General features: G+C 44.4%; 1 protein-coding gene across 2 annotated transcripts in view; it reads right to left on the bottom strand.

Moving 5' to 3' along the window:
• LOC311023198 (regulator of G-protein signaling 3-like) overlaps positions 1-23831 on the bottom strand; it is a 32778-nt gene that overhangs the window by 1900 nt on the left and 7047 nt on the right. Inside the window, exons 1-14 of one of the 2 annotated variants that reach the window (XM_084024901.1) lie at positions 23099-23641; positions 21861-21942; positions 21380-21485; positions 13088-13184; positions 12770-13018; positions 11985-12024; positions 11610-11854; positions 11095-11178; positions 10388-10499; positions 6182-6351; positions 4885-5395; positions 1027-1250; positions 819-865; positions 46-144 (exon numbers count right to left, since the gene is read on the bottom strand). In XM_084024901.1, the coding sequence (XP_083881027.1) occupies positions 46-144; positions 819-865; positions 1027-1250; positions 4885-5395; positions 6182-6351; positions 10388-10499; positions 11095-11178; positions 11610-11854; positions 11985-12024; positions 12770-13018; positions 13088-13184; positions 21380-21485; positions 21861-21942; positions 23099-23152 (2120 nt within the window). In that variant the 5' untranslated portion in view covers positions 23153-23641. Of the gene's footprint in view, positions 1-45; positions 145-818; positions 866-1026; positions 1251-4884; positions 5396-6181; positions 6352-10387; positions 10500-11094; positions 11179-11609; positions 11855-11984; positions 12025-12769; positions 13019-13087; positions 13185-21379; positions 21486-21860; positions 21943-23098; positions 23642-23831 lie in introns of those variants that run through there. The other variant, XM_084024900.1, reaches the window with a different exon arrangement.

The following is a 23831-nucleotide window of genomic DNA, read 5'->3' on the forward strand; positions in this document are numbered from 1 at the left end:
GCTGGATCCAGTGGGACCCCAAGGGTCCTCATCAATCTAACCTACCTGTTATTTCTCACAGCTTTCTCCAAACTGTTACTATGGATACGGTTGCTGAATTCACTTGGCCGTAGAAACAGCAGGCGGCTCTGAACTTCAGCAGCTCTGAGGAGTCGATGATGAGTCAGAGAGACAGGAAGTAAATAAAACACCACCTCTGATTGGTTGGAAATCTTTGTTGTCAACATTCTGTGTGTTCAGTGTGTTGTGTGTTCAGTGTGTATTCAGTGTGTTGTATGTTTAGTGCATGTTCAGTGTGTATTCAGTGTGTTGTATGTTCAGTGTGTTGTGTGTTTAGTGTGTTGTGTGTTCATTGTCTTCAGTGTGTGTTCAGTGTGTTCAGTGTCTTCAGTGTGTTTTAAGTGTGTTGTGTGTTCAGTGTCTGTTCAGTATGTGTCCAGTGTGTGTTCAGTGTGAGCTCAGTGTGTGTTCAGTGTGTTGTGTGTTCAGTGATGTGTTCAGTATGTTGTGTGTTCAGTCTGTTATGTGTTCAGTGTGTGTTCGGTGTGTTATGTATTCAGTGTGTGTCCAGTGTGTGTTCAGTGTGTGTTCAGTATGTTGTGTGTTCAGTCTGTTATGTGTTCAGTGTGTGTTCAGTGTGTGTTCGGTGTGTTATGTGTTCAGTGTGTGTTCAGTGTGTGTTCGGTGTGTTATGTATTCAGTGTGTGTCCAGTGTGTGTTCAGTATGTGTTCAGTGTGTCCAGTGTTTGTTCAGTGTGTCTGTTCAGTGTGTGTTCAGTTTGTGTCCAGTGTTTGTTCAGTGTGTGTCCAGTTCATACAGATTCCTGGTCTTCTTCCTCAGTTGAAGGTTTCTGAACTCGACATTCTGAACAAAAAAGGAAGAAACTGTCAGAGGTTTTGATCAGGCCCTACCGAGCTCTCCTGGAGCTATGGTCTATACTAGTCTATACTAGTCTATACTAGTCTATACTACTAATACTGTACTACTACTCTCGCTGGTCTCTGTTAGTCAGTCCTGGTCTTTACCTTGGTTCCATTGAGCAGCAGCAGCATGTGGTGGAGCGACCCCCCTTCTCTGGACAGCTGGTTCCTCAGGGCGTGAACAGAGGGGGGCTGGGGGGCGGGGGCTGGACTGGGATCCAGGTCAAAGGTGATGGGGCGGGTGAGTTGATGGATGGTGCTGTCAGACAGGAAGCGGGGCGATCGAGGTTCCTGCAGTAGAGAACCCTCCGAGAGAACACGACGCAGGACTGATGAGGAGAAGAACAAACACTTCAACACACTGAACACGGAACACACACGGAACACACAACATACACGCAACACACAACACACACAAAACACACACTCAACACACACAACACACACAATCAACACACACAACACACACTCAACACACACTGAACATACAACACACTGAATAGACACTGAACACAACACACACACAGCATACACTCAACACACACAACACACACTGAAAACGGAACACACACTCAACACACACAACATACACACTCAACACACACAACACACACTCAACACACAAATAGGCTTGTCACGATAACAAATTTTGCTGGCCGATTGTCCCAAAATTAATTTTGATAAGCGATAATATTGCGGTTTTGAGACCATTTTCAACTGACAGAATGATAATGGCATAATAATGCAATTACACCCTTTTCAAAGATCAATACACGTTAATTTCTAAATGGTACATTTTTTCTAAAGAGTATTTACAGTTTTTCTCGATTGTTTACACACATTTTCTGAAAGCATGTCTCATACTCTCAGAACTCTACACACAAATCAACAAACACACACACAATGGGCAAAACCCCTCAATTCTCCTGCAAAATGAAACTTTACATTCAGAACAATGTTATTTCTTCTCAAAATGGTATTTTGTTTTCAAATGACACACACAAACCATCATATGAATAGACATTTATAAGAACCAGTTGAACACTGATGTGCTCAATGTAAAACACGATGAACACTTCTTCTCCATTTACTATAATGACTTTGGCCTTTTTTTGTTCAGTGTTACACTCACTACAGACAGTACATAAATGTGTTGTAAAATATTTTAGAATATTGTTTTTATATATTGTATTTTTCCCACAAGAATACTGTAATGTACACAGTGTTCATCCCAACCAACACAAAGTTGCATATACAGTGGTCTACATACAAAACCAGAAGAAATGACTGTATACAGTTACAAAAAAAACAAAAAAACAACAACTATCCCGCATCCTCTCTTCTGTTTCGGCCACAGCACCTCATCCACATCACAGGCAATGCAAGCAATGGCCAAGCAGCGGGGGAAATATAGCCTAGCATGGAAAATCCATGCTAGGCTCCTCCTTGTTCTCTCACTCCTCTGGCTCTGCCTCTGTTGCCAATGTTGGCATCCATTGCTCCAAAACAGAAGAGCTCACCTGTTGCACTTTTATGCTAATGCTCTGATTGCAAATTGTAAAACTGTGTTGCAGGTGTTTGCCCATGTGATGAGTCAGTGTGCATAGTAGGGAAATTAACTTTAGAATTTTGAATGGCAGTGTGTTCCTTGTGAAAACAAGAGATTTTCTTCATGAAAATTGTGCCAAATGCAGAGAATTGTGTGTAGTGTTTTGAAAAAAGTGTGTTTTAAAACTGCAATTTGAGTGTAAAGCAGGAATTGTGCTTGCAGTTTAGCTGAGTTAGTTCAGGGGGTTGGTGCATGAGTTACATGTTGTGGTCATTGTGTCTCAAGTACCAGTATTTGTGTGTAAACAATTGAGAAAAACTGTAACACTAGACCGTAAGACATTTTAAATATCCAAAATAAATAAACAAAACCAAAAACAATAAATAAAATGGACTCTCAGTCTATTTTAACAAAAAATGCACTTGAATAAAAACCAAACATAACCAAAAACAATACATAAAATTGAAATAAACACACATAACCGAGAGGTGGAGATGCATGTTTGTTGTATTGGCGCATTTAGTTGCTACTGTTTTACACCAAATGTGACACACTGGCTCGCTCAGGTTAAGACGTTCACAGGCCATTCGGTTTGAACCGGACGTGCTCAACTCGGCTTTGAAACAATTCCATCTTTTTTTTATACCTCTAAACCTCAACTAGCGTTTTCTCTAACTTGCTCTAACTCACAGGCGCTCACCTTCTTTTAATATGTCTGTGGCGCTCACAGGGATCTCATTCTGCACTCTGTAATGCCAGGGGTTCGCCACACACTCAACACTCAACACACAACACACACTGAACACTCACCACACACACAACACACACTCAACACTCAACACACACACAACACACACTCAACACACAACACACACACAACACACACTGAACACTCAACACACACACAACACACACTCAACACTCAACACACAACACACACTGAACACTCACCACACACACAACACACACTCAACACTCAACACACACACAACACACACTCAACACACAACACACACTCAACACACACTGAACACTCAACACACACACAACACACACTGAACACTCAACACACACACAACACACACTCAACACTCAACACACAACACACACTGAACACTCACCACACACACAACACACACACAACACACACTCAACACTCAACACTCAACACACACTGAACACTCACCACACACACAACACACACTCAACACACACACAACACACACTCAACACACAACACACACTCAACACACACTGAACACTCAACACACACACAACACACACTCAACACACACTGAACACTCAACACACACACACAACACACACTCAACACACAACATACACTGAACACTCACCACACACACAACACACACACAACACACACTCAACACTCAACACTCAACACACACTGAACACTCACCACACACACAACACACACTCAACACACAACACACACTCAACACACACTGAACACTCAACACACACACACACACACACAACACACACTCAATACACACTCAATACACACTCAACACACACTCAACACACAACACACACTCAACACACACTAAACACTCAACACACACACACAACACACACTGAACACTCAACACACACACAACACACACTCAACACACAACACGCACTCAACATACACACAACACACACTCAACACACACTGAACACTCAACACACACACTGAACACTCAACACACACACAACACACACTCAACACACACTGAACACTCAACACACACATAACACACACACAACACACACTCAACACACACTGAACACTCAACACACACTGAACACTCAACACACACAAAACACACACTGAACACTCAACACACACTGAACACTCAACACTTTCCGAATTTTCCGAAAAAGGCTCAAGACTCACCTGTTCAGACTTCACCTCGACTAGCATGACCTCCCACCCCCCCCACCCCCCCAAAAAAAAAAAAAAAACCCTTACCTATAGCACTCAGATCGTAGCACTGTTGCTCTTGAACTACTAGTTCACTCAGATGAGGACCTAACACTTGTTCTACTTTTAGCTCTTACTTTATCGGCAATGATTCGTTGTGGTTTCCTTGTTTCCTTCTTTTGACAAATGTACTTATTGTAAGTCGCTTTGGACAAAAGCGTCTGCTAAATGACCTAAATGTAAATGTAAATGTAACACACACAAAACACACACTGAACACTCAACACACACACAACACACACTGAACACTCAACACACACACACAACACACACTCAACACACAACACACGCACAACACACACTCAACACACAACGACATTGATTTAATCATCTTTCTTCAGTCATTTATTAACACGAACACTTCAAACCTCTGCAGGTCTCTGGTTTTCCAGTCTTTACTAGTTCACAAGGAGATCAGACTGACCTGCAGGTCTGTAGGAGGAGGTGAAGTCCTCAGCACCTCCTGCCCTCTCTTCATCACTCTCCTCCTCCTCCTCTTCCTTCATCTTGATGCCTCCCAAGTTCTCCGATATTTCCGAGGCGCTCTCCCCCTCCCCCATCTGCCGCTCCTCCATCTCCTCCTGCCTCCTCTTCCTCCTCTCCTCCTCTGCTCCTCCTCTTTCCTTCCAGACTGGACTCTGTGTGGAGGAGGGGGAAGGTGGGGGGAGGAGCTGAGCTGGGCTGGTGAAGGCCCTGGAAGGAGGTGAGCAGGGGAAGGTGTATGGGGAGAGAGAGGAGAAAGTGGGAGGAGGAGTAGAGGACGAGAAGGGAGAGCTAGAGGAGTAAGGAGAGGGAGAGGCAGGTCTGAGGGTGTCAAAAAAGGTGGAGGGGAGGAGGAGAGGAGCATCAGAGGAGGAGTAAGGAGAGGAAGGACGATAGAGGAGGTCAGACTGACCGACAGAGAGGAGGCCAAATTCTGAGGGGAGGTCTGAGAGCTGAGGAGGGATGGGAGGGAGGGGGGGAGGAGAAGGGAGAGGGGGAGGAGGGCGGGAAGGGGGTAGAGGATGGGAGGTTGATAGGGAGGATGAGGAGGATGGGGAGAAGGGTGGGGAGGGAGAGGGGGAGGGGAAGGGAGAGGGAAATGAGGAGGAGAAGGGAGAGGGGGAGGAGGATGGTGAGGATGGGAAGCAGGAGGAGGATGTGGAGGATGAGGAGGAGGAGAATTCGAAGGGGGAAGAGGAGGATGGGTAGGAGGAGGAGGATGGGGAGGGAGAGGGGGAGGGAGGGGGGGAGAGTAAAAGGTTTAATCTCTTGATTTAAACTATGGGAGAGGCAGATCCAGACTAGTACAGACCAGGACAGAAAGATCTAGACTAGTACAGACTGGGAGAGACAGATCCAGACTAGTACAGACCGGGAGAGGCAGATCCAGACTAGTATAGACTGGGAGAGGCAGATCCAGACTAGTACAGACTGGGAAAGGCAGATACAGACTAGTATAGACTGGGAGAGGCAGATCCAGACTAGTATAGACTGGGAGAGGCAGATCCAGACTAGTACAGACTGGGAGAGGCAGATCCAGACTAGTACAGACTGGGAGAGGCAGATCCAGACTAGTACAGACCAGGACAGAAAGATCTAGACTAGTACAGACCGGAAGAGACAGATCTAGACTAGTACAGACCGGGACAGACAGATCTAGACTAGTAGAGACCGGGACAGACAGATCCAGACTAGAATAGACTGGGAGAGACAGATCCAGACTAGTGTATCTGTAGTACCTGTTGGCTGTGTCCAGTCTCCGCGGCGACCAGCTGCAGTTGGATGTTGTCATGGAGACAGAGACTGACTCTGAGTCTCTGTTTGATGCTGAAGGCCTCCAGACTGAAGACACAACGCCAGCAGCCCTGAGAGCTCTGCAGGAAGTAGAGACGCAGCGGCTCCGACGCCACTGGACACCAGATGGTAGTATATGAATACATAATACATCAATTATCTGTAAGTCTGTTTTCAGAATAGCATTTACAACTGGATGTGGAGCTGCTCCGACGTCACTGGACACAACATAATAAAGATTAATAATGAATAATGATCGTCTGGCCATCATATTACAGTTTTTCTCAATTGTTTACACACAAATACTGGTACTTGAGACACAATGACCACAACATGTAACTCATGCACCAACACTCTGAACTAACTCTGCTAAACTGCAAGCACAATTCCTGCTTTACACTCAAATTGCAGTTTTAAAACACACTTTTTTCAAAACACTACACACAATTCTCTGCATTTGGCACAATTTTCATGTAGAAAATCTCTGGTTTTCACAAGGAACACACTGCCATTCAAAATTCTAAAGTTAATTTCCCTACTATGCACACTGACTCATCACATGGGCAAACACCTGCAACACAGTTTTACAATTTGCAATCAGAGCATTAGCATAAAAGTGCAACAGGTGAGCTCTTCTGTTTTGGAGCAATGGATGCCAACATTGGCAACAGAGGCAGAGCCAGAGGAGTGAGGTACGAAGAGGAGCCTAGCATGGATTTGCCATGCTAGGCGATATTTCCCCCGCTGCTCGGCCATTGCTTGCATTGCCTGTGATGTGGATGAGGTGCTGTGGCCGAAACAGAAGAGAGGATGCAGGATAGTTGTTGTTTTTTGTAACTGTACACAGTCATTTCTTCTGGTTTTGTATGTAGACCACTGTATATGCAACTTTGTGTTGGTTGGGATGAAAACTGTATACATTACAGTATTCTTGTGGGAAAATTAAAATATATAAAAACAATATTCTAAAATATTTTACAACACATGTATGTACTGTCTGTAGTGAGTGTAACACTGAACAAAGGCCTAAGTCATTATGGTAAATGGAGAAGAAGTGTTCATCGTGTTTTACATTGAGCACATCAGTGTTCAACTGGTTCTTATAAATGTCTATTCATATGATGGTTTGTGTGTGTCATTTGAAAACAAAATACCATTTTGAGAAGAAATAACATTGTTTTGAATGTAAAGTTTCATTTTGCAGGAGAATTGAGGGGTTTTGCCCATTGTGTGTGTGTTTTTTTGATTTGTGTGTAGAGTTCTGAGAGTATGATTCATGCTTTCAGAAAATGTGTGTAAACAATCGAGAAAAACTGTAAATCATGTATTGATAATGAATTACTAATCTTATGCCTCTATCATATTTATAACGTGATATCAACTCTATAAAATAGTTAGATTTATCAATGGATCAACCAAAGAGAACCCAAGAGAAGCCAAGAGAACCAAAGAAAAACGAAGAGAAGCCAAGAGAACCGAAGAAAACCGAAGAGAAGCCAAGAGAACCGAAGAAAACCGAAGAGAAGCAAAGAGAACCGAAGAAAACCGAAAAGAAGCCAAGAGAACCGAAGAAAACCGAAGAGAAGCCAAGAGAACCGAAGAAAACCGAAGAGAAGCCAAGAGAACCGAAGAAAACCGAAAAGAAGCCAAGAGAACCGAAGAAAACCGAAGAGAAGCCAAGAGAACCGAAGAAAACCGAAAAGAAGCCAAGAGAAGCCAAGAGAACCCAAGAAAATCGGAGAAGCCAAGAGAACCAAAGAAAACCCAAGAGAACCAAAGAAAAACGAAGAGAAGCCAAGAGAACGGAAGAAAACGGAAGAGAAGCCAAGAGAAGCCAAGAGAACCCAAGAAAAACGAAGAGAAGCCAAGAGAACCAAAGAAAACCGAAGAGAAGCCAAGAGAACCAAAGAGAAAACAAGAGAAGCCAAGAGAACCCAAGAGAACCAAAGAAAATCAGAGAAGCCAAGAGAACAAAAGAAAAACGAAGAGAAGCCAAGAGAACCGAAGAGAAGCCAAGAGAACCCAAGAAAATCGGAGAAGCCAAGAGAACCAAAGAAAACCAAAAAGAACCAAAGAGAACCAAAGAAAAACGAAGAGAAGCCAAGAGAACGGAAGAAAACCGAAGAGAAGCCAAGAGAAGCCAAGAGAACCCAAGAAAAACGGAAAAGCCAAGAGGAGCCAAGAGAACCAAAGAAAACCGAAGAGAAGCCAAGAGAACCAAAGAGAAAACAAGAGAAGCCAAGAGAACCAAAGAAAAACGAAGAGAAGCCAAGAGAACCGAAGAAAACCGAAGAGAAGCCAAGAGAACAAAAGAAAACCGAAGAGAAGCAAAGAGAACCGAAGAAAACCGAAAAGAAGCCAAGAGAACCGAAGAAAACCGAAGAGAAGCCAAGAGAACCGAAGAAAACCGAAGAGAAGCCAAGAGAACCGAAGAAAACCGAAAAGAAGCCAAGAGAAGCCAAGAGAACCCAAGAAAATCGGAGAAGCCAAGAGAACCAAAGAAAACCCAAGAGAACCAAAGAAAAACGAAGAGAAGCCAAGAGAACGGAAGAAAACGGAAGAGAAGCCAAGAGAAGCCAAGAGAACCCAAGAAAAACGAAGAGAAGCCAAGAGAACCAAAGAAAACCGAAGAGAAGCCAAGAGAACCAAAGAGAAAACAAGAGAAGCCAAGAGAACCCAAGAGAACCAAAGAAAATCAGAGAAGCCAAGAGAACAAAAGAAAAACGAAGAGAAGCCAAGAGAACCGAAGAGAAGCCAAGAGAACCCAAGAAAATCGGAGAAGCCAAGAGAACCAAAGAAAACCAAAAAGAACCAAAGAGAACCAAAGAAAAACGAAGAGAAGCCAAGAGAACGGAAGAAAACCGAAGAGAAGCCAAGAGAAGCCAAGAGAACCCAAGAAAAACGGAAAAGCCAAGAGGAGCCAAGAGAACCAAAGAAAACCGAAGAGAAGCCAAGAGAACCAAAGAGAAAACAAGAGAAGCCAAGAGAACCAAAGAGAAGCCAAGAGAACCCAAGAGAACCAAAGAAAATCAGAGAAGCCAAGAGAACAAAAGAAAACCGAAGAGAACCAAAGAGAACCCAAGAGAACCCACGAAAACCGAAGAGAAGCCAAGAGAACCCAAGAAAATCGGAGAAGCCAAGAGAAACAAAGAAAACCCAAGAGAACCCAAGAGAACCAAAGAAAAACGAAGAGAAGCCAAGAGAACCAAAGAAAACCGAAGATAAGCCAAGAGAACCAAAGAGAACCCAAGAGAACCAAAGAAAACCCAAGAGAAGCCAAGAAAACCCAAGAGAACCAAAGAAGAACCCAAGAGAACCCAAGAAAACCGGAGAGAAGCCAAGAAAACCGAAGAGAACCAAAGAAGAACCCAAGAGAATCAAAGAAAAACGAAGAGAAGCAAAGAGAACCCAAGAGAACCCAATAAGACTGAAGAGAAGCCAAGAGAACCCAAGAGAACCCAAGAAAACCGAAGAGAAGCCAAGAAACCCGAAGAGAAGCCAAGAGAACCCAAGAGAAACAAAGAAGAACCCAAGAGAACTCAAGAGAACCCAAGAGAACCAAAGAAGAATCCAAGAGAACTGAAAAGACGCCAAGAGAACCAAAGAAAATCGAAGAGAAGCCAAGAGAACCAAAGAAAACCGAAGAGAACCCAAAAGAACGAAAGAGAACCAAGAGAAGCCAAGAGAACCAAAGAATACTGAAGAGAAGCCAATAGAACTGAAGAGAACCCAAGAGAAACAAAGAAGAACCCAAGAGAACTCAAGAGAACCCAAGAGAACCAAAGAAGAATCCAAGAGAACTGAAAAGACGCCAAGAGAACCAAAGAAAATCGAAGAGAAGCCAAGAGAACCAAAGAAAACCGAAGAGAACCCAAAAGAACGAAAGAGAACCAAGAGAAGCCAAGAGAACCAAAGAATACTGAAGAGAAGCCAATAGAACCGAAGAGAACCGAAGAGAACCCAATAGAACCAAAGAGAATCCAAAGAGAATCCAAAGAGAACTGAGGAGAACTGAAGAGAACCTCTCTCTCTGGATCATGGTGGAACCTGATTATTAACATCTTCAAAAACCTAAACCAGGACCAGCTACCTATGATAAAGCTTTGAAAGACTACTGGGACCTGAAGGACTGAGAACCCTAACAGACCTACCCTCTCTGAGCTGCAGTGTGTTCAGGTACAGGGGACTCTGTAGGACGTTGCAGCGTCCCGCTTCATCCTCTCTGGTGAACAGCAGCAGGTCAGTATAGATCAACACAGTCACCTAACACACACACACACACACACACACACACAGTTATAACCAGCAGATATGACGTTTTCTCATGTCGTTTAGTAGTTTTATTCTTCCTGTGTTGCTTTTCTCTACAGTGGTAGTACTGGTATTACAGTGGTAGTCCCAGTATTACAGTGGTAGTCCTAATATTGCAGTGGTAGTACTAGTATTACAGTGGTAGTACTGGTATTACAGTGGTAGTCCCAGTATTACAGTGGTAGTCCTAATATTGCAGTGGTAGTACTAGTATTACAGTGGTAGTATTACTGTGGTAGTACTAGTATTACAGTGGTAGTCCTAGTATTATAGTGGTAGTATTACAGTGGTAGTACTAGTATTACAGTGATAGTACAAGTATAACAGTGGGAGTCCTAGTATTACAGTGGTAGTAATACTATTACAGTGGTAGTACTAGTATAACAGTTGTAGTATTACTGTGGTAGTCCTAGTATTACAGTGGTAGTACTGGTATTACAGTGGTAGTCCCAGTATTAAAGTGGTAGACCTAATATTGCAGTGGTAGTACTAGTATTACAGTGGTAGTATTACTGTGGTAGTACTAGTATTACAGTGGTACAGGTACCTTGGAAGGTGCTAGGTCGGTCTGATGCAGAACCAGTTCCTCTGACATCAGCAGGGTTCTGTCTGGGCTGCACAGATCCAGAGGCTGAAAACCACACCAACATGGACATGTGTTAACAACAAATCTTGATCCAGCAGTAAATGAATACTTTATTCTTGTGGTGATAAACATCACAGATTGAAGCTCCAACTGGGAGGTTCTGGTTCTAGTGCTCAGATTGGAACCTGAACAGACAATCAGGGTTCTAATGTTTTGACCTCTTCTTCCCCTCTCCTGGGTCAGAGGCCATGAAAACGGTCCTTCGGAGTCTAAGAATGTCAGATTCGTTATAGTCAGGTATAAGAGTCTGACCTAGACCAAGATGGGGAAGATGATGGTCTTGAGGGTTCTAAGTCAGGAAAATGGTCTACACTTCCTGTTAGGATTGGTTCTGGGCTCTGATTCAAGTTTTAGGGTCTGATCTGAGAGAAGGTTAGGTGTAGGTTTAAGGGTCTAGGATTGGTTCAGGCTCTGACCTGGACATAGATGGGGAAGATTAGTGTTTTGGGTGGCAGGGGGACGTAGGTTTGGTAGGTGGAGCAGGGCAGATGTGATTGGACGATGGTGCAGTTCTGGTAGTTGCCGTAGTCACTGTGCCGGACTGAGGAGGTGGAGGTGGGCAGGGTGGAGGTGCAGCCAGTGAACAGTCGCTGTGACAACCCAGGTCGAGGGTCATGGAAGAGGTTCTGATCCCTTCTGGGGTTGGTCTGGTACAGACTCCCTGGTGATCAAGGACAGAGTGTAAATCAATATATTTATCAATACTGGATGATGAATAATCAATTTAATGATCAACAATCAGTTTTATGATCAATAATCAGTTTCATGATTAATAATTAGGGTGATCTTACCGATCGTTCCATTCTGGTCCTGATAAACCGGCTGGAGCAGCTGCAGCACAGACAGAACAAACAACATAGAGACGGTTTTCATCAAAGTTCTAGAGACGCCTTAGGGTCCTACAGGGTTCTACAGGGTTCTTCAGAGTTCTACAGGTTCCTTCAGAGTTCTACTGGGTTCTACAGAGTTCTACAGGGTTCTTCAGAGTTCTACAGGGTCATACAGAGTTTTACTGGGTCATACAGAGTTCTACTGGGTTCTACAGAGTTCTACAGGGTTCTTCAGAGTTCTACAGGGTCATACAGAGTTCTACTGGGTTCTACAGAGTTCTACAGGTTCCTACAGAGTTCTACTGGGTTCTACAGTTTTCTACTGGGTTCTACAGGGTTCTTCAGAGTTCTACAGGTTCCTACAAAGTTCTACTGGGTTCTACAGAGTTCTACAAGGTTCTTCAGAGTTCTACAGGGTCATACAGAGTTCTACTGGGTTCTACAGAGTTCTACAGGGTTCTTCAGAGGTCTATGGGGTTCTACAGAGTTTTTCAGGGTTCTACAAGAACCTACAGAGTTCTTCAGGTTCTACTGGGTTCTACAGAGTTCTTCAGGTTTTACTGGGTTCTACAGAGTTTTACAGGGTTCTTCGGGATTCTACAGAGTTCTTAAGCTGAAAGATTCTGATTCAGGAGGAACACTATCAGTGATGTTGTAATTCTGGTGAAATGTTCTGGGTTTTGGGTCAGATCATAGTTCTGAGTCAGGGTCAGATTGGACTGGAAGTGGTTCTGTGTCAGACTCACCGGTCCTCCTGAGTTTACAGGTGACAGAATGATGTAATTGTCTCCATGTGATGATGTCATGCGAGTGCCCTTGAGTGTGGCCGTGCAAGTTGAGTACTCAGTGACCTCCTGGTCTTCATCCTGGTCCTCCTTCCTGTCCTTCCACAGACCCCCCAGAACCCCCAGACTAGACCGGACCCCTGATCCCTGACCCCGTCTGCGGCAGTGTTTACTGTGGCCTGGGTGAGGCAGCAGCTTCCTGCCAGTTGTCTAGGAGACAGAGGATACTGTCACTTCCTGTTGTGACCAGCGGTTGTCAGAGTTGTTATAAAGACTCACCTGGTTGTGTGTTGGTGGGCGGAGCAAAGATTCACATCCTGACCTGAGCTCAGGTGAACCCCGCCAGACCACCAACACGATCTGAGACGAACAGCTTCTGAACAAGTAAACACCAAGCTGGTTAATATTTACAAATGTTAACGTTAATATCAACAAGTCAAAATCCTTCAATAACTTGTCTCCACCAGGCACTGCTGTGCTTTCTGGTCCAGCAGAGTCCGCCAAGGTCCTGACCAAGTGCTACATGGCTTGATGATGGAAGGGTTAGGGTTCTAGTCCTGTCCTCCTGTCCTAGCACTGCTCCTGTTCTAGTCCTGCTCCTGTCCTCCTGTTCTAGTCCTGATCCTGTTCTAGTCCTGCTCCCGTCCTCCTGTTCTAGTCCTGATCCTGTTCTAGTCCTGCTCCCGTCCTCCTGTTCTAGTCCTGATCCTAATCTAGTCCTGATCCTGTTCTAGTCCTGATCCTGTTCTAGTCCTGATCCTGTTCTAGTCCAGCTCCTGTCCTCCTGTTCTAGTCCTGAATCTAATCTAGTCCTGATCCTGTCCTAGTCCTGCTCATGTCCTCCTGTTCTAGTCCTGATCCTGTTCTAGTACTGCTCCTGTCCTCCTGTTCTAGTCCTGATCCTGTTCTAGTCCTGCTCCTGTCCTCCTGTTCTAGTCCTGATCCTAATCTAGTCCTGATCCTGTCATCCTGTTCTAGTCCTGATCATGTTCTAGTCCAGCTCCTGTCCTCCTGTTCTAGTCCTGAATCTAATCTAGTCCTGATCCTGTCCTAGTCCTGCTCATGTCCTCCTGTTCTAGTCCTGATCCTTTTCTAGTCCTGCTCATGTCCTCCTGTTCTAGTCCTGATCCTGTTCTAGTACTGCTTCTGTCCTCATGTTCTAGTCCTGATCCTGTTCTAGTCCTGCTCCCGTCCTCCTGTTCTAGTCCTGATCCTAATCTAGTCCTGATCCTGTTCTAGTCCTGATCCTGTTCTAGTCCAGCTCCTGTCCTCCTGTTCTAGTCCTGAATCGAATCTAGTCCTGATCCTGTCCTAGTCCTGCTCATGTCCTCCTGTTCTAGTCCTGATCCTGTCCTAGTCCTGCTCCTGTCCTCCTGTTCTAGTCCTGATCCTGTTCTAGTCCTGATCCTAATCTAGTCCTGATCCTGTCCTAGTCCTGCTCATGTCCTCCTGTTCTAGTCCTGATCCTGTTCTAGTTCTGCTCCTGTACTCCTGTTCTAGTCCTGATCCTGTTCTAGTCCCGCTCCTGTCCTCCTGTTCTAGCCCTGATCTGGTTCTAGTTAATATTAGTTAATATTCAATATTACTTTCATTCCTGACGCACAAAAAGAATCAAATAAGGTCAAAAAGTGGTACATCAATGAACATGCCAATGTACTCTTTAAAAATGCCATCTCCTCGTTACCACCTCTAAACCCATGTCATGCTGATGATCTTGTAAACATCTTTAATTCCAAAATTCTGAATGTCATAGATGTCATTGCACCTGCTAAGGTTAAAACAATTTCTGGTAAGCAAAAGGCACCCTGGAGAAAAGCTGCTGTTGTAACAGCCCAGAGAATAATAATAATAATAATAATAATAGCTTGGACTTATATAGCGCCTTTCATAGTACTCAAGGTCGCTTCACAAAAAGTGTGTGTGTGTGTGTGTGTGGGGGGGGGGGGGGGGGGCGGGGGGGGACAGGGGGGTTAGGGATCAAAGGACTTAGCGCAAAGAAATGAGGTGCTTTTTGAACATTGGCAGGGAAGGGGCAGAGCGGATGTGGAGTGGGAGACTATTCCAGTTTGTAGGAGCATAGGCAGAGAAAGCCCTGTCCCCAAATGTTCGCAACCTTGTGCGGGGTATTGCCAGCAGGTCCTTGTCAGAGGACCGCAGGGAGCGTGACTGAGTGTAGGGGTGGAGGAGATCTTTGAGGTATTGTGGTGAGAGTCCATGGAGAGCTTTGTAGGTGAGCAGGAGGATCTTGTAGGTGATGCGTGACTTGACTGGCAACCAGTTGAGCTGTTGGAGGATGGGAGTGATATTCTGCCAGGGCTTGGTGTTGGTTAGAACCCTGGCAGCTGAGTTCTGGACACGCTGGAGCCTTCTAAGGTCCTTGGTGGGTAGTCCAGGCAGGACACCGTTTCAGTAGTCCAGGCAGGAGGTGATGAAGGCGTGGATGAGTGTTTCTGTGACTGAGTGTGTGAGTGAGGGCCGGAGTCGTGAGATGTTTCTGAGGTGATAGAAGGCAGACTTGGTGGTGTTGTTGATGTGAGACCGGAAGGAGAGAGTGGAGTCCAGGACGACGCCCAGGTTGCGCACCTCAGGAGAGGGGGAAATGCAGCAGTCATCCACAACCAGGGCCAGGTCTCCAACCTTTTTGAGCAGTGGTGCAGGGGCCACCACCATGAGCTCTGTCTTATTACTGTTAAGTTTGAGTAGGTTTGTGGTCATCCATGATTTGAGTTCCTGCAGGCAGTTGACAAGTTGTGTGGGTGGGAGCTGGGAGGAGGGGTTTGTGCTGAGGTAGAGTTGAGTATCATCGGCATAGCAGTGAAAGTTGAGGCCATGTTTACGGATGATATGGCCTAGAGGTAGCATGTAGGTGGTGAATAACAGTGGACCAAGTACTGAGCCCTGGGCCACACCATAGTTGACAGATGCTGTATGGGAGTTGGAGCCATTTAGGGTGATGAATTGTTTCCGGTCTGTGAGGTAGGACCGGAAACAGGATAGTGCTGAGCCACTGAGGCCGATGACCTCTGAGAGGCGTTGGAGGAGGATGATATGAAAGACTGTATCAAAAGCTGCAGAAAGGTCAAGGAGGATGAGGATGGAGATGAGGCCATTGTCGGCAGCAAGCAGGAGGTCATTTGTGATTTTGATAAGGGCGGTCTCAGTGCTATGGTGGGTTCTGAAACCAGATTGGAGGGGTTTTGAAGAGCTCATGGTGGGACATGTGGTGTTGTAGCTGGGCAGCCACTGCTCTTTCCATGATTTTGCTGAGGAAAGGGAGGTTGGAGATTGGACGGTAGTTGTTGGGGTCATCCGGGTCTGAACCTGGCTTTTTGAGAGTGGGAATGACTGCTGCCATTTTTAAGCTGGATGGTACCACACCAGAGGCCAGAGCTGCATTTATGATGTTAACCATTGGATGGCAGAGGATGGGAAGACAGGCCTTTACAGGGTGGTCCGGCATTGGGTCCAGTTTGCTGGTTGACGACTTGGCTGAGGTGACCAGTTTTTTGACTTGGTCAGCATCCAGTGGAGAGAAGGTGGATAGGCAGCACTGGTGAGAGCAGGCAGCAGCGTGGTGGGGATCTTGTTTGGGCAGTGAGGGGCACAGGGAGGGCCCAGGAGACTGGAGTTGCTGGTGGATGTTGTCCACTTTTTGTCGGAATAAATCCAGGAACCTTGAGCAGTGGTCAGCAGCATCATCAGGAGGGTTGAGAAGACGGTTGATGGTGGAGAAGAGCAATTTGGGGTGTTTTTGTTGGTTATTGATGAGCGTGGAGTAGTACTTTGTTTTCGCCTGAGCAAGGGCATCTTTGTAGCTTGTTACGTGTTCTTTGAGTTTCACGATGGACAGTGAGGCCGGATCTTCTATATCGTCTCTCGAGCCTACGTCCTGTGGTTTTCATCCTGCGGAGCTCAGGGGTGAACCAGGGGGCAGGCCGAGAGAAGGACACGTAACGCGTTGTGAGAGGTGCTACAAAGTCCAGGCTGAGAGAGAGGGCACGGTTGTAGTGTTCCACCATGCCATCAACTGTTTCTTGGAGGTGGGAGGTGGCAAGGTGGGTCGCTACGGTGTCAGATGGCGTTGAAGTACACACCCGTTTGATGTTCCTGAGTGTAACGGGCCGCTTGGTGCACTTCTTAGGGAGAGGCACACTGCAAAAATGGAATTTCAAGAAAGTAAAAAAAGCCTTGTATCAAGAAAATAAGTCTTATTTTTTGTCCAAAAAGAATATTAATCTTGTCAAGCAAGTTTTGCATTAGAAAAAATATCTCATTTTAAGAAAAGTATGCCTTACTTTTTCTTGATAAGATATTCCAGCTAATTTTGAGCTAGAATGAACCAGAAAAAGAGTATAAAAATGTTATACGATCAAACCCAGCGGGGCACCAAGATTATTTGCCTTATTTTAAGAGTAAGACCATTTGCACAACATCTCAATTCAAGAATGCCATGAAACAAGGACAAAAGTTTTTATTATTAATATTTTCATTTTCATTACAGGACAGTTGCTTGGTGAGATTGAAAACCATATGGGATATTATGCTGCAAACCAGCTGCAACATGATGTTTAGTTGCTATGCTGCTACAATAACTGATGTATTATTATTTTGATAGTGAGGTTCAAATCAAAACTGGCTTTTCAATCTGTTTGATTATGATGGATCTGGAATGCAGAAGTGCCCTTTTTTTTTGGATGTTGAATTGAGCAATTGTATTGCAAAGTTAATAAAAAAAATTAACTGGGGCGGTCGGTGGCGCAGTAGATAAGGCAGCCGCCCCATGCACAGAGGCTAAGCCGGTGGCGCAGTGGATAAGGCAGCCGCCCCATGTACGGAGGCTCAGCCTCGATGCGGAGATCAGTGGTTCGACTCCCGGCCCGGCAATCTCCTTCGTGCATTTCTTCCCCCTCTATCTCCCCTTTCCACACTGTCTCTCTCATAATACAAATAAAAAAGGCTTGCATGGCACTCCAGCCATAAAAAAAAAAAAAAAAAAAAAAAACTGAGAAATTTTTGGTATCTTGATTTAAGACATCACTTTTATATTTGTTATGCTGTTTTAAGAAATTATGTCTTATTTTAACTACTTTTATGCTCATTATCAATCCCAGATTAAGGTGTAATTTCTTAAATTAGTAAAGAGACTTAAATTCTAATTTTGAGTAATTTAATCTTGAATTAGTGTTTTTTTCATTGCTTGTTTTAGAAGAATTTGGATTAGTTTAAGATTTTCTATCTAGTTTAAAGTCTAATTTTAGTCTTTCGGAGCTAAGAAATTTGGGCTTATTTTAAGAATTGCTTGTCAAGCAAAAAAAGCTTACCCCATTGGCAGATTTTTTTGCTTGATACAAGATAATTTGATTGAATATGAGAATATTTTACTTCTTTCTAGAAGGGCTGTTTTTGCAGTGCACAGGGACCGAGAAAAGAATGGCAAGGTGGTCAGAGACAGCCAGGTCAGTGCACTGCAGGTGGGAGGGGGTTATGCCAGCACAGCACACCAGGTCCAGTGTGTGCCCTTTGTCATGTGTGGGGCCTTGTACATGTTGTGTGAAATTAAAACAGTCCAGCAGTGAGAGCAAATCAGTAGCAAGGGAGCAGCTACTGGAATCCACATGAATGTTAAAATCACCCAGAAGGATAGTAGATGGGGATTTTGGGCAAACAGTGGCAAGCAGTTCAGTGAGCTCAGATATGAAGCAGGCAGAGGCTTTGGGGGGGGGGGGGGGGGGGGGCAGTAGATTAGGACAACCTGTAGCTGTGTGGACCCACCCAACATGAAGTGAACACACTCAAAGGAGGTGGTATTCACTGGGATGTCTTTTAGCAGAATGTCAGACCGATGGATAACAGCAAGCCCGCCACCACGGCCAAGGCTGCCAGGCTTCTGGATATAGCCATGACCTGGTGGGGTGGCTTGGTTGAGAATTATAAACTCTTGTTGATTTTGCCATTTCTCAGTAAGACATAAAAAATCTAGTGATTTATCCAAGATGTGATCATGGATGAGAAGGGCTTTGTTATTTAATGAGCGAATGTTAAGCAGCATGAATGATGTTGGCCTGGTTAGTGCAGTGTCAGGAGTGACCGTATTGTCTACACAGACCAAGGGTAGCAGATTTGCATAAGAGGGGCATGGTTTGGATCGATGATGTCGCTGGCGAGAGGCATGACACCCAACAGCTGGGACAGACAATGTTTCATGAAAGTAAACAAACTTATAATGAGCAGCCCTATGGACATAGGGGGGACGACGCAGGAGATGGAGAGATTTTATCACCTCTAGGCAACTCAGAGATGTATTTGAGTTGAGACTCGGTATATCTGATGGAGGTCGTGGCCAAGGGGCAGCAAGCAGTTGTTAGCATCCTAGCTCGGTTTGCTACTTCCATTACGGTGACAGGAGGCCAGGAAAACCATAGCGCAGCGAAGGAACGTTTTTGGATAGCAGTTGCAGGAGATGGTGCTATCGGAGGACTCACGGTAGGTCACCCACAGTACTTCAGTAGCAGATCGTCTGATGGGTTGATGGTGTTTGCCGCGGCAGCGTTAGACAGCCATGTCAACGCAGCGTAGCCGAGCAAAACAGCAATAAACATCCAAACACTGATTCTCCCATATCATAAACAACAACACTAATAAGGCGAAAACCCTTTTTGCAACTGTTGACAGACTGACCAACCCCCCAACACAAATACCAGCTAAACTCCATTCCACGCAGAAATGCAATGAGTTTGCATTCTTTTATACTAATAAAATTGAAGGCATCAGACGCGGCATCGATATCTCAAACAAAAAAGTTGGATCACCACCCTGTTCAGGCAAAAGTAACACAGCAATCTTGGCAAGCTTTAATGCCATAGACTCTAAAACTCTAGTGGAAACGGTGACACATCTAAAATCATCCACCTGCTGCCTTGATGCTTTACCTACCAACTTTTTTAAGAATGTTTTTGACTGCCTATCAATAGACGTATTGCAAATAGTTAATAACTCCATTCAATCAGGCAATTTCCCAAAGGCCTTCAAAACTGCAGTCATTAAAACTCTTCTAAAAAAGTGGAGCCTAGATGCCTCTATTATCAACAACTACAGACCAATTTCAAATCTACCCTTCATAAGTAAAATAATTGAGAAAGTTTTCCTCCAACAACTAAATCACTTCCTGGCTTCAACTGGCTACCACAACAACTTCCAGTCAGGATTTCGACCTTTTCATAGCACCGAGACGGCCCTTATTAAAGTTGTAAATGACATCCGTCTTAACACAGACTCTGGCAAAACTTCAATATTAATGCTATTAGACCTCAGTGCTGCATTTGACACTGTCGACCACTCAATACTCTTGGACAGGTTGGAAAACTGGGTGGGGCTCTCAGGCACAGTCTTAAACTGGTTCAAGTCATATCTACAAGATAGGAACTATTTTGTTTCCATTGGCGACTTTGTATCAGAACCTACCAATGTAACGTGTGGAGTCCCCCAAGGTTCAATTTGTCCCTGAAAACCTCAAACAAAGCCAGAAATCTTGGGGTTATTATGGATTCTGATTTACATTTCGACAGTCACATTAAATCAGTAACAAAATCAGCCTACTATCACCTCAAAAATGTAGCAAGACTTAAAGGGCTCATGTCAGCTCAAGACTTAGAAAAACTTGTACATGCCTTTATTACTAGTTGGCTAGACTACTGTAATGGTCTCCTTGCAGGTCTTCCAAACTGTCAGGCAGCTACAGCTTGTTCAGAACGCTGCTGCTAGAGTTCTTACCAAGACCAAAAGATGTGAGCACATTATACCAATTCTTAAATCCTTACATTGGCTCCCTGTATGTCAGAGGATTGATTTCAAAATCCTCCTGCTCACATATAAATCACTACATGGTCTAGGGCCGAAGTATATCACTGATATGCTCCCACTACATAAGCCTTCTAGACCACTAAGATCTTCTGAGACCAATCTGTTAGTGATTCCCAGAGTAAACAACAATCACGGGAGAGCATCATTTAGTCACTATGCAACAAATGGCTGGAATAAACTTCCTGACTTGCCCCAACTCTGACCACTTTTAAAACTAGACTGAAAACTTTTATGTTCACCATAGCTTTCTGCTAAATCCTTTAATGTCTGCACTGTTTTTAATTATTGCAAATATGTTTTTATTCTCGTCTTTCTGTAATGCATTTTAATTTGCCTTTATTTTCTTTTAATTCTTGTATTTTTTTTTCACTTTATTGTATGACATGTCATGATGTGAAGCACTTTGAGTCTGCCTTTGAGTGTATGAATGTGCTATACAAATAAAGTTTGCTTGCCTTGCCTAGTTCTGATCCTGTCCTAGTCCTGCTCTATGAGGGTCCTGAGAATCAGTGAATCAGTGAAACCAGAACTAAAACATCAAAACACTTTTTCTCGGTTGTTTGACCTGAGACCAGTTTTTGGTCCCTTCAGACAGTCCTCAGGTTTGCTGAGACCATCGTCTCCACGGCAACCAGCTGGACTGTGTTTACACAGAAAGTTAAATTGTAAATAACATGAACCAGGTAACAGATTGGGAGGGGGCGGGGCTACCTGATGGCGTGAGCGAGGTCGACGCACTTCCAGGTTTGTACAGGAAGTCCATTGAGCTGGAGGACCGAGTCCCCCTGACGGAGACCAGACCGATGAGCCGGACCTCCTACAAACACAGACACAGTTTGAACCAATGACAGTCCAGTCCGTAATCCGAACCCCCAAACCCCCAGGTGATGCCTTCGTCCAAACAGGCAACAAAAAAGTATTATTTATTATTATTATTATCACTTTTATTATGTTTATTAGTCTTCCAGCTTGTTAGTTATTTATAATATTTACAGAGAAAAAAACAACTATTTAAACAAATACATACAATAATAAATAAATAATACCAATCAAATAAATAGAATAATACAGAATAAAATATTAACAGTAAAATAAATGAATAAAATAAATGAATAAAAATAGTATAATAATGATATGTTGGTGAATGAGGCCCAGTGTTGTGATGTTTGTATGTACAGGGTGCTGGTCTTACCCGGGTCCACAGCCTGGACTCTGACGGGACAGTCAGAACAGATCGTGAATCCAAAACCATCTTTTCCTCTGAGAACATTCACCTGGAGACAGTTAGGATATGTCAGCTAATCACATGTAGGCAGAAGAAGAACCTGGAACCCAACATGACCCGGAGTCCAGCTTCTTTATGTGTGTCTTCAGCCATGTTGACAGAGTCTGGATGTTTCTGTTGGATCCAGACCGGAGGTTTGTCTGGGTCCTGGTCTCTGAGCTGTTACCATGACTTTGTAAACAGGGTCAGGCCAGAGGAATGGGGTCTCCTCCTGAGACCTTTCTTTCCACAAAGGAAGTTAAATGTCCCTGAGCTCAGACTGACAGGCTGATATTAAAACTCCTGCAGGCTCCGAGGAGACACACCAGGGACCAGGTCTTTAAAGACCAGGTCTTCAAACAGGTCTCAGACTCCCACTGTTTGGATTTCTCTGCAGGATCAGTCCAGTTCACATGTCCTCAGGAGACAGCTGCCATTAGAATGTGACCTCACTGTGACATCATCAGGCCACAAATCACATTTAATCATCTTTCCTGTTCCACTCTCTCACACACACACACACACACACACACACACACACACACACACACACACACACACACACACACACCCACACACACAAAGAAAGAGAGAGACACACACAGAGAAAGAGAGAGAGAGAGAGACACACACACACACAGAGAGAGAAAGAGAGAGAGAGAGACACACACACACACACAGAGAGAATGAGAGAGAGAGACACACACACACAGAGAAAGAGAGAGAGACACACACACACACACAGACACAGGGAAAGAGAGAGAGAGACACACACACACACACACACACACACCCCAGTCAGTCAGGGTCTCTGTCCCTTCCCCCTCTGAACCATGGACCTGGTCTTACTTTCATATGTGAGTGTGTGTAATTCAAGAACAAAGTTGTTCACAGAACCAGATCATTTTCTTTTGCAGGTGCCGGACCTCAGACCCCTCTAGTCTCAGGTCCACCACAATCCCCCTAAAGTCTGTGGGAATCATTGAACCATTTCAAACTTAAAGACTTGACAGAACCTGAGATTCTAGAAGACGTTCAAGTAGATTTACTAAATGTTTTATATCCAACGGACTCAAGAGGTCTCACTCAGAGCCACATGAAGGGGGTCCGCTTCCAGGAACAAGAAGAATTGATTTCAACTTCATATTAAAACAAATTCACCAAACCTGAGGCAGGTTCTGTCCGATGCAGACTTGGCACAGACGGTGGATCGTGTGCATGACCGTAGACCGGGTTGTTGGTTCAATTTCTGCACATCACATCTAGTCCAGGTCAGTCCAAATCCAGATCATAAATCTAGGTCTAATCCACTCCAGACAAATCCTAAGGCTCTCACCCAGTACCAGGTCTGGTCTATATCCAGATTTACAGGAAGAGATACAGGTCTAATCCAGGTTGGAATTGTAGAGTCTACTTAGAGTAGTTCTAGTCCTGCTTGATGTGGAATGGGTCCTGAGATGAGATAATGCTTCACAAAATCAGTCAGATCAACGCTGGTCCAGGTTTAAAAAACCAGATCTAATCCAGGTCCAGATTTATACGATAAAATGTAATCCAGATCTAGATTGAAAGAACCAGATCTAAACCAAGTCCACAATTCAGGGTTGAAGAAACAGGTCTAATCCACATCCAGACTTCACAAAACCATGTCAAAACCACAAAAGATTTCCAGAAGCAGGTTGAACCCTGGTCCCGGTGGTCCAGGTGAACCTGTGTGTGAGAGACTCGACTGTGGACTGTGAGACCGCAGAGAGTCCAGGAAGTGTGAGTCTTATCACAGGACACATCCGGTGTTATTCAGTGTGTGTATTTCCTGCTATTCTTCTGACTGTTGGTTCCCACACACACACACACACACACACATACACAGACCTGGTCCTGGTCCCAGTCAGATAGTTC

This window comes from Eutrigla gurnardus (assembly GCF_963514095.1).
Source record: "Eutrigla gurnardus genome assembly, chromosome: 13".
Lineage (NCBI taxonomy): Eukaryota > Metazoa > Chordata > Actinopteri > Perciformes > Triglidae > Eutrigla > Eutrigla gurnardus.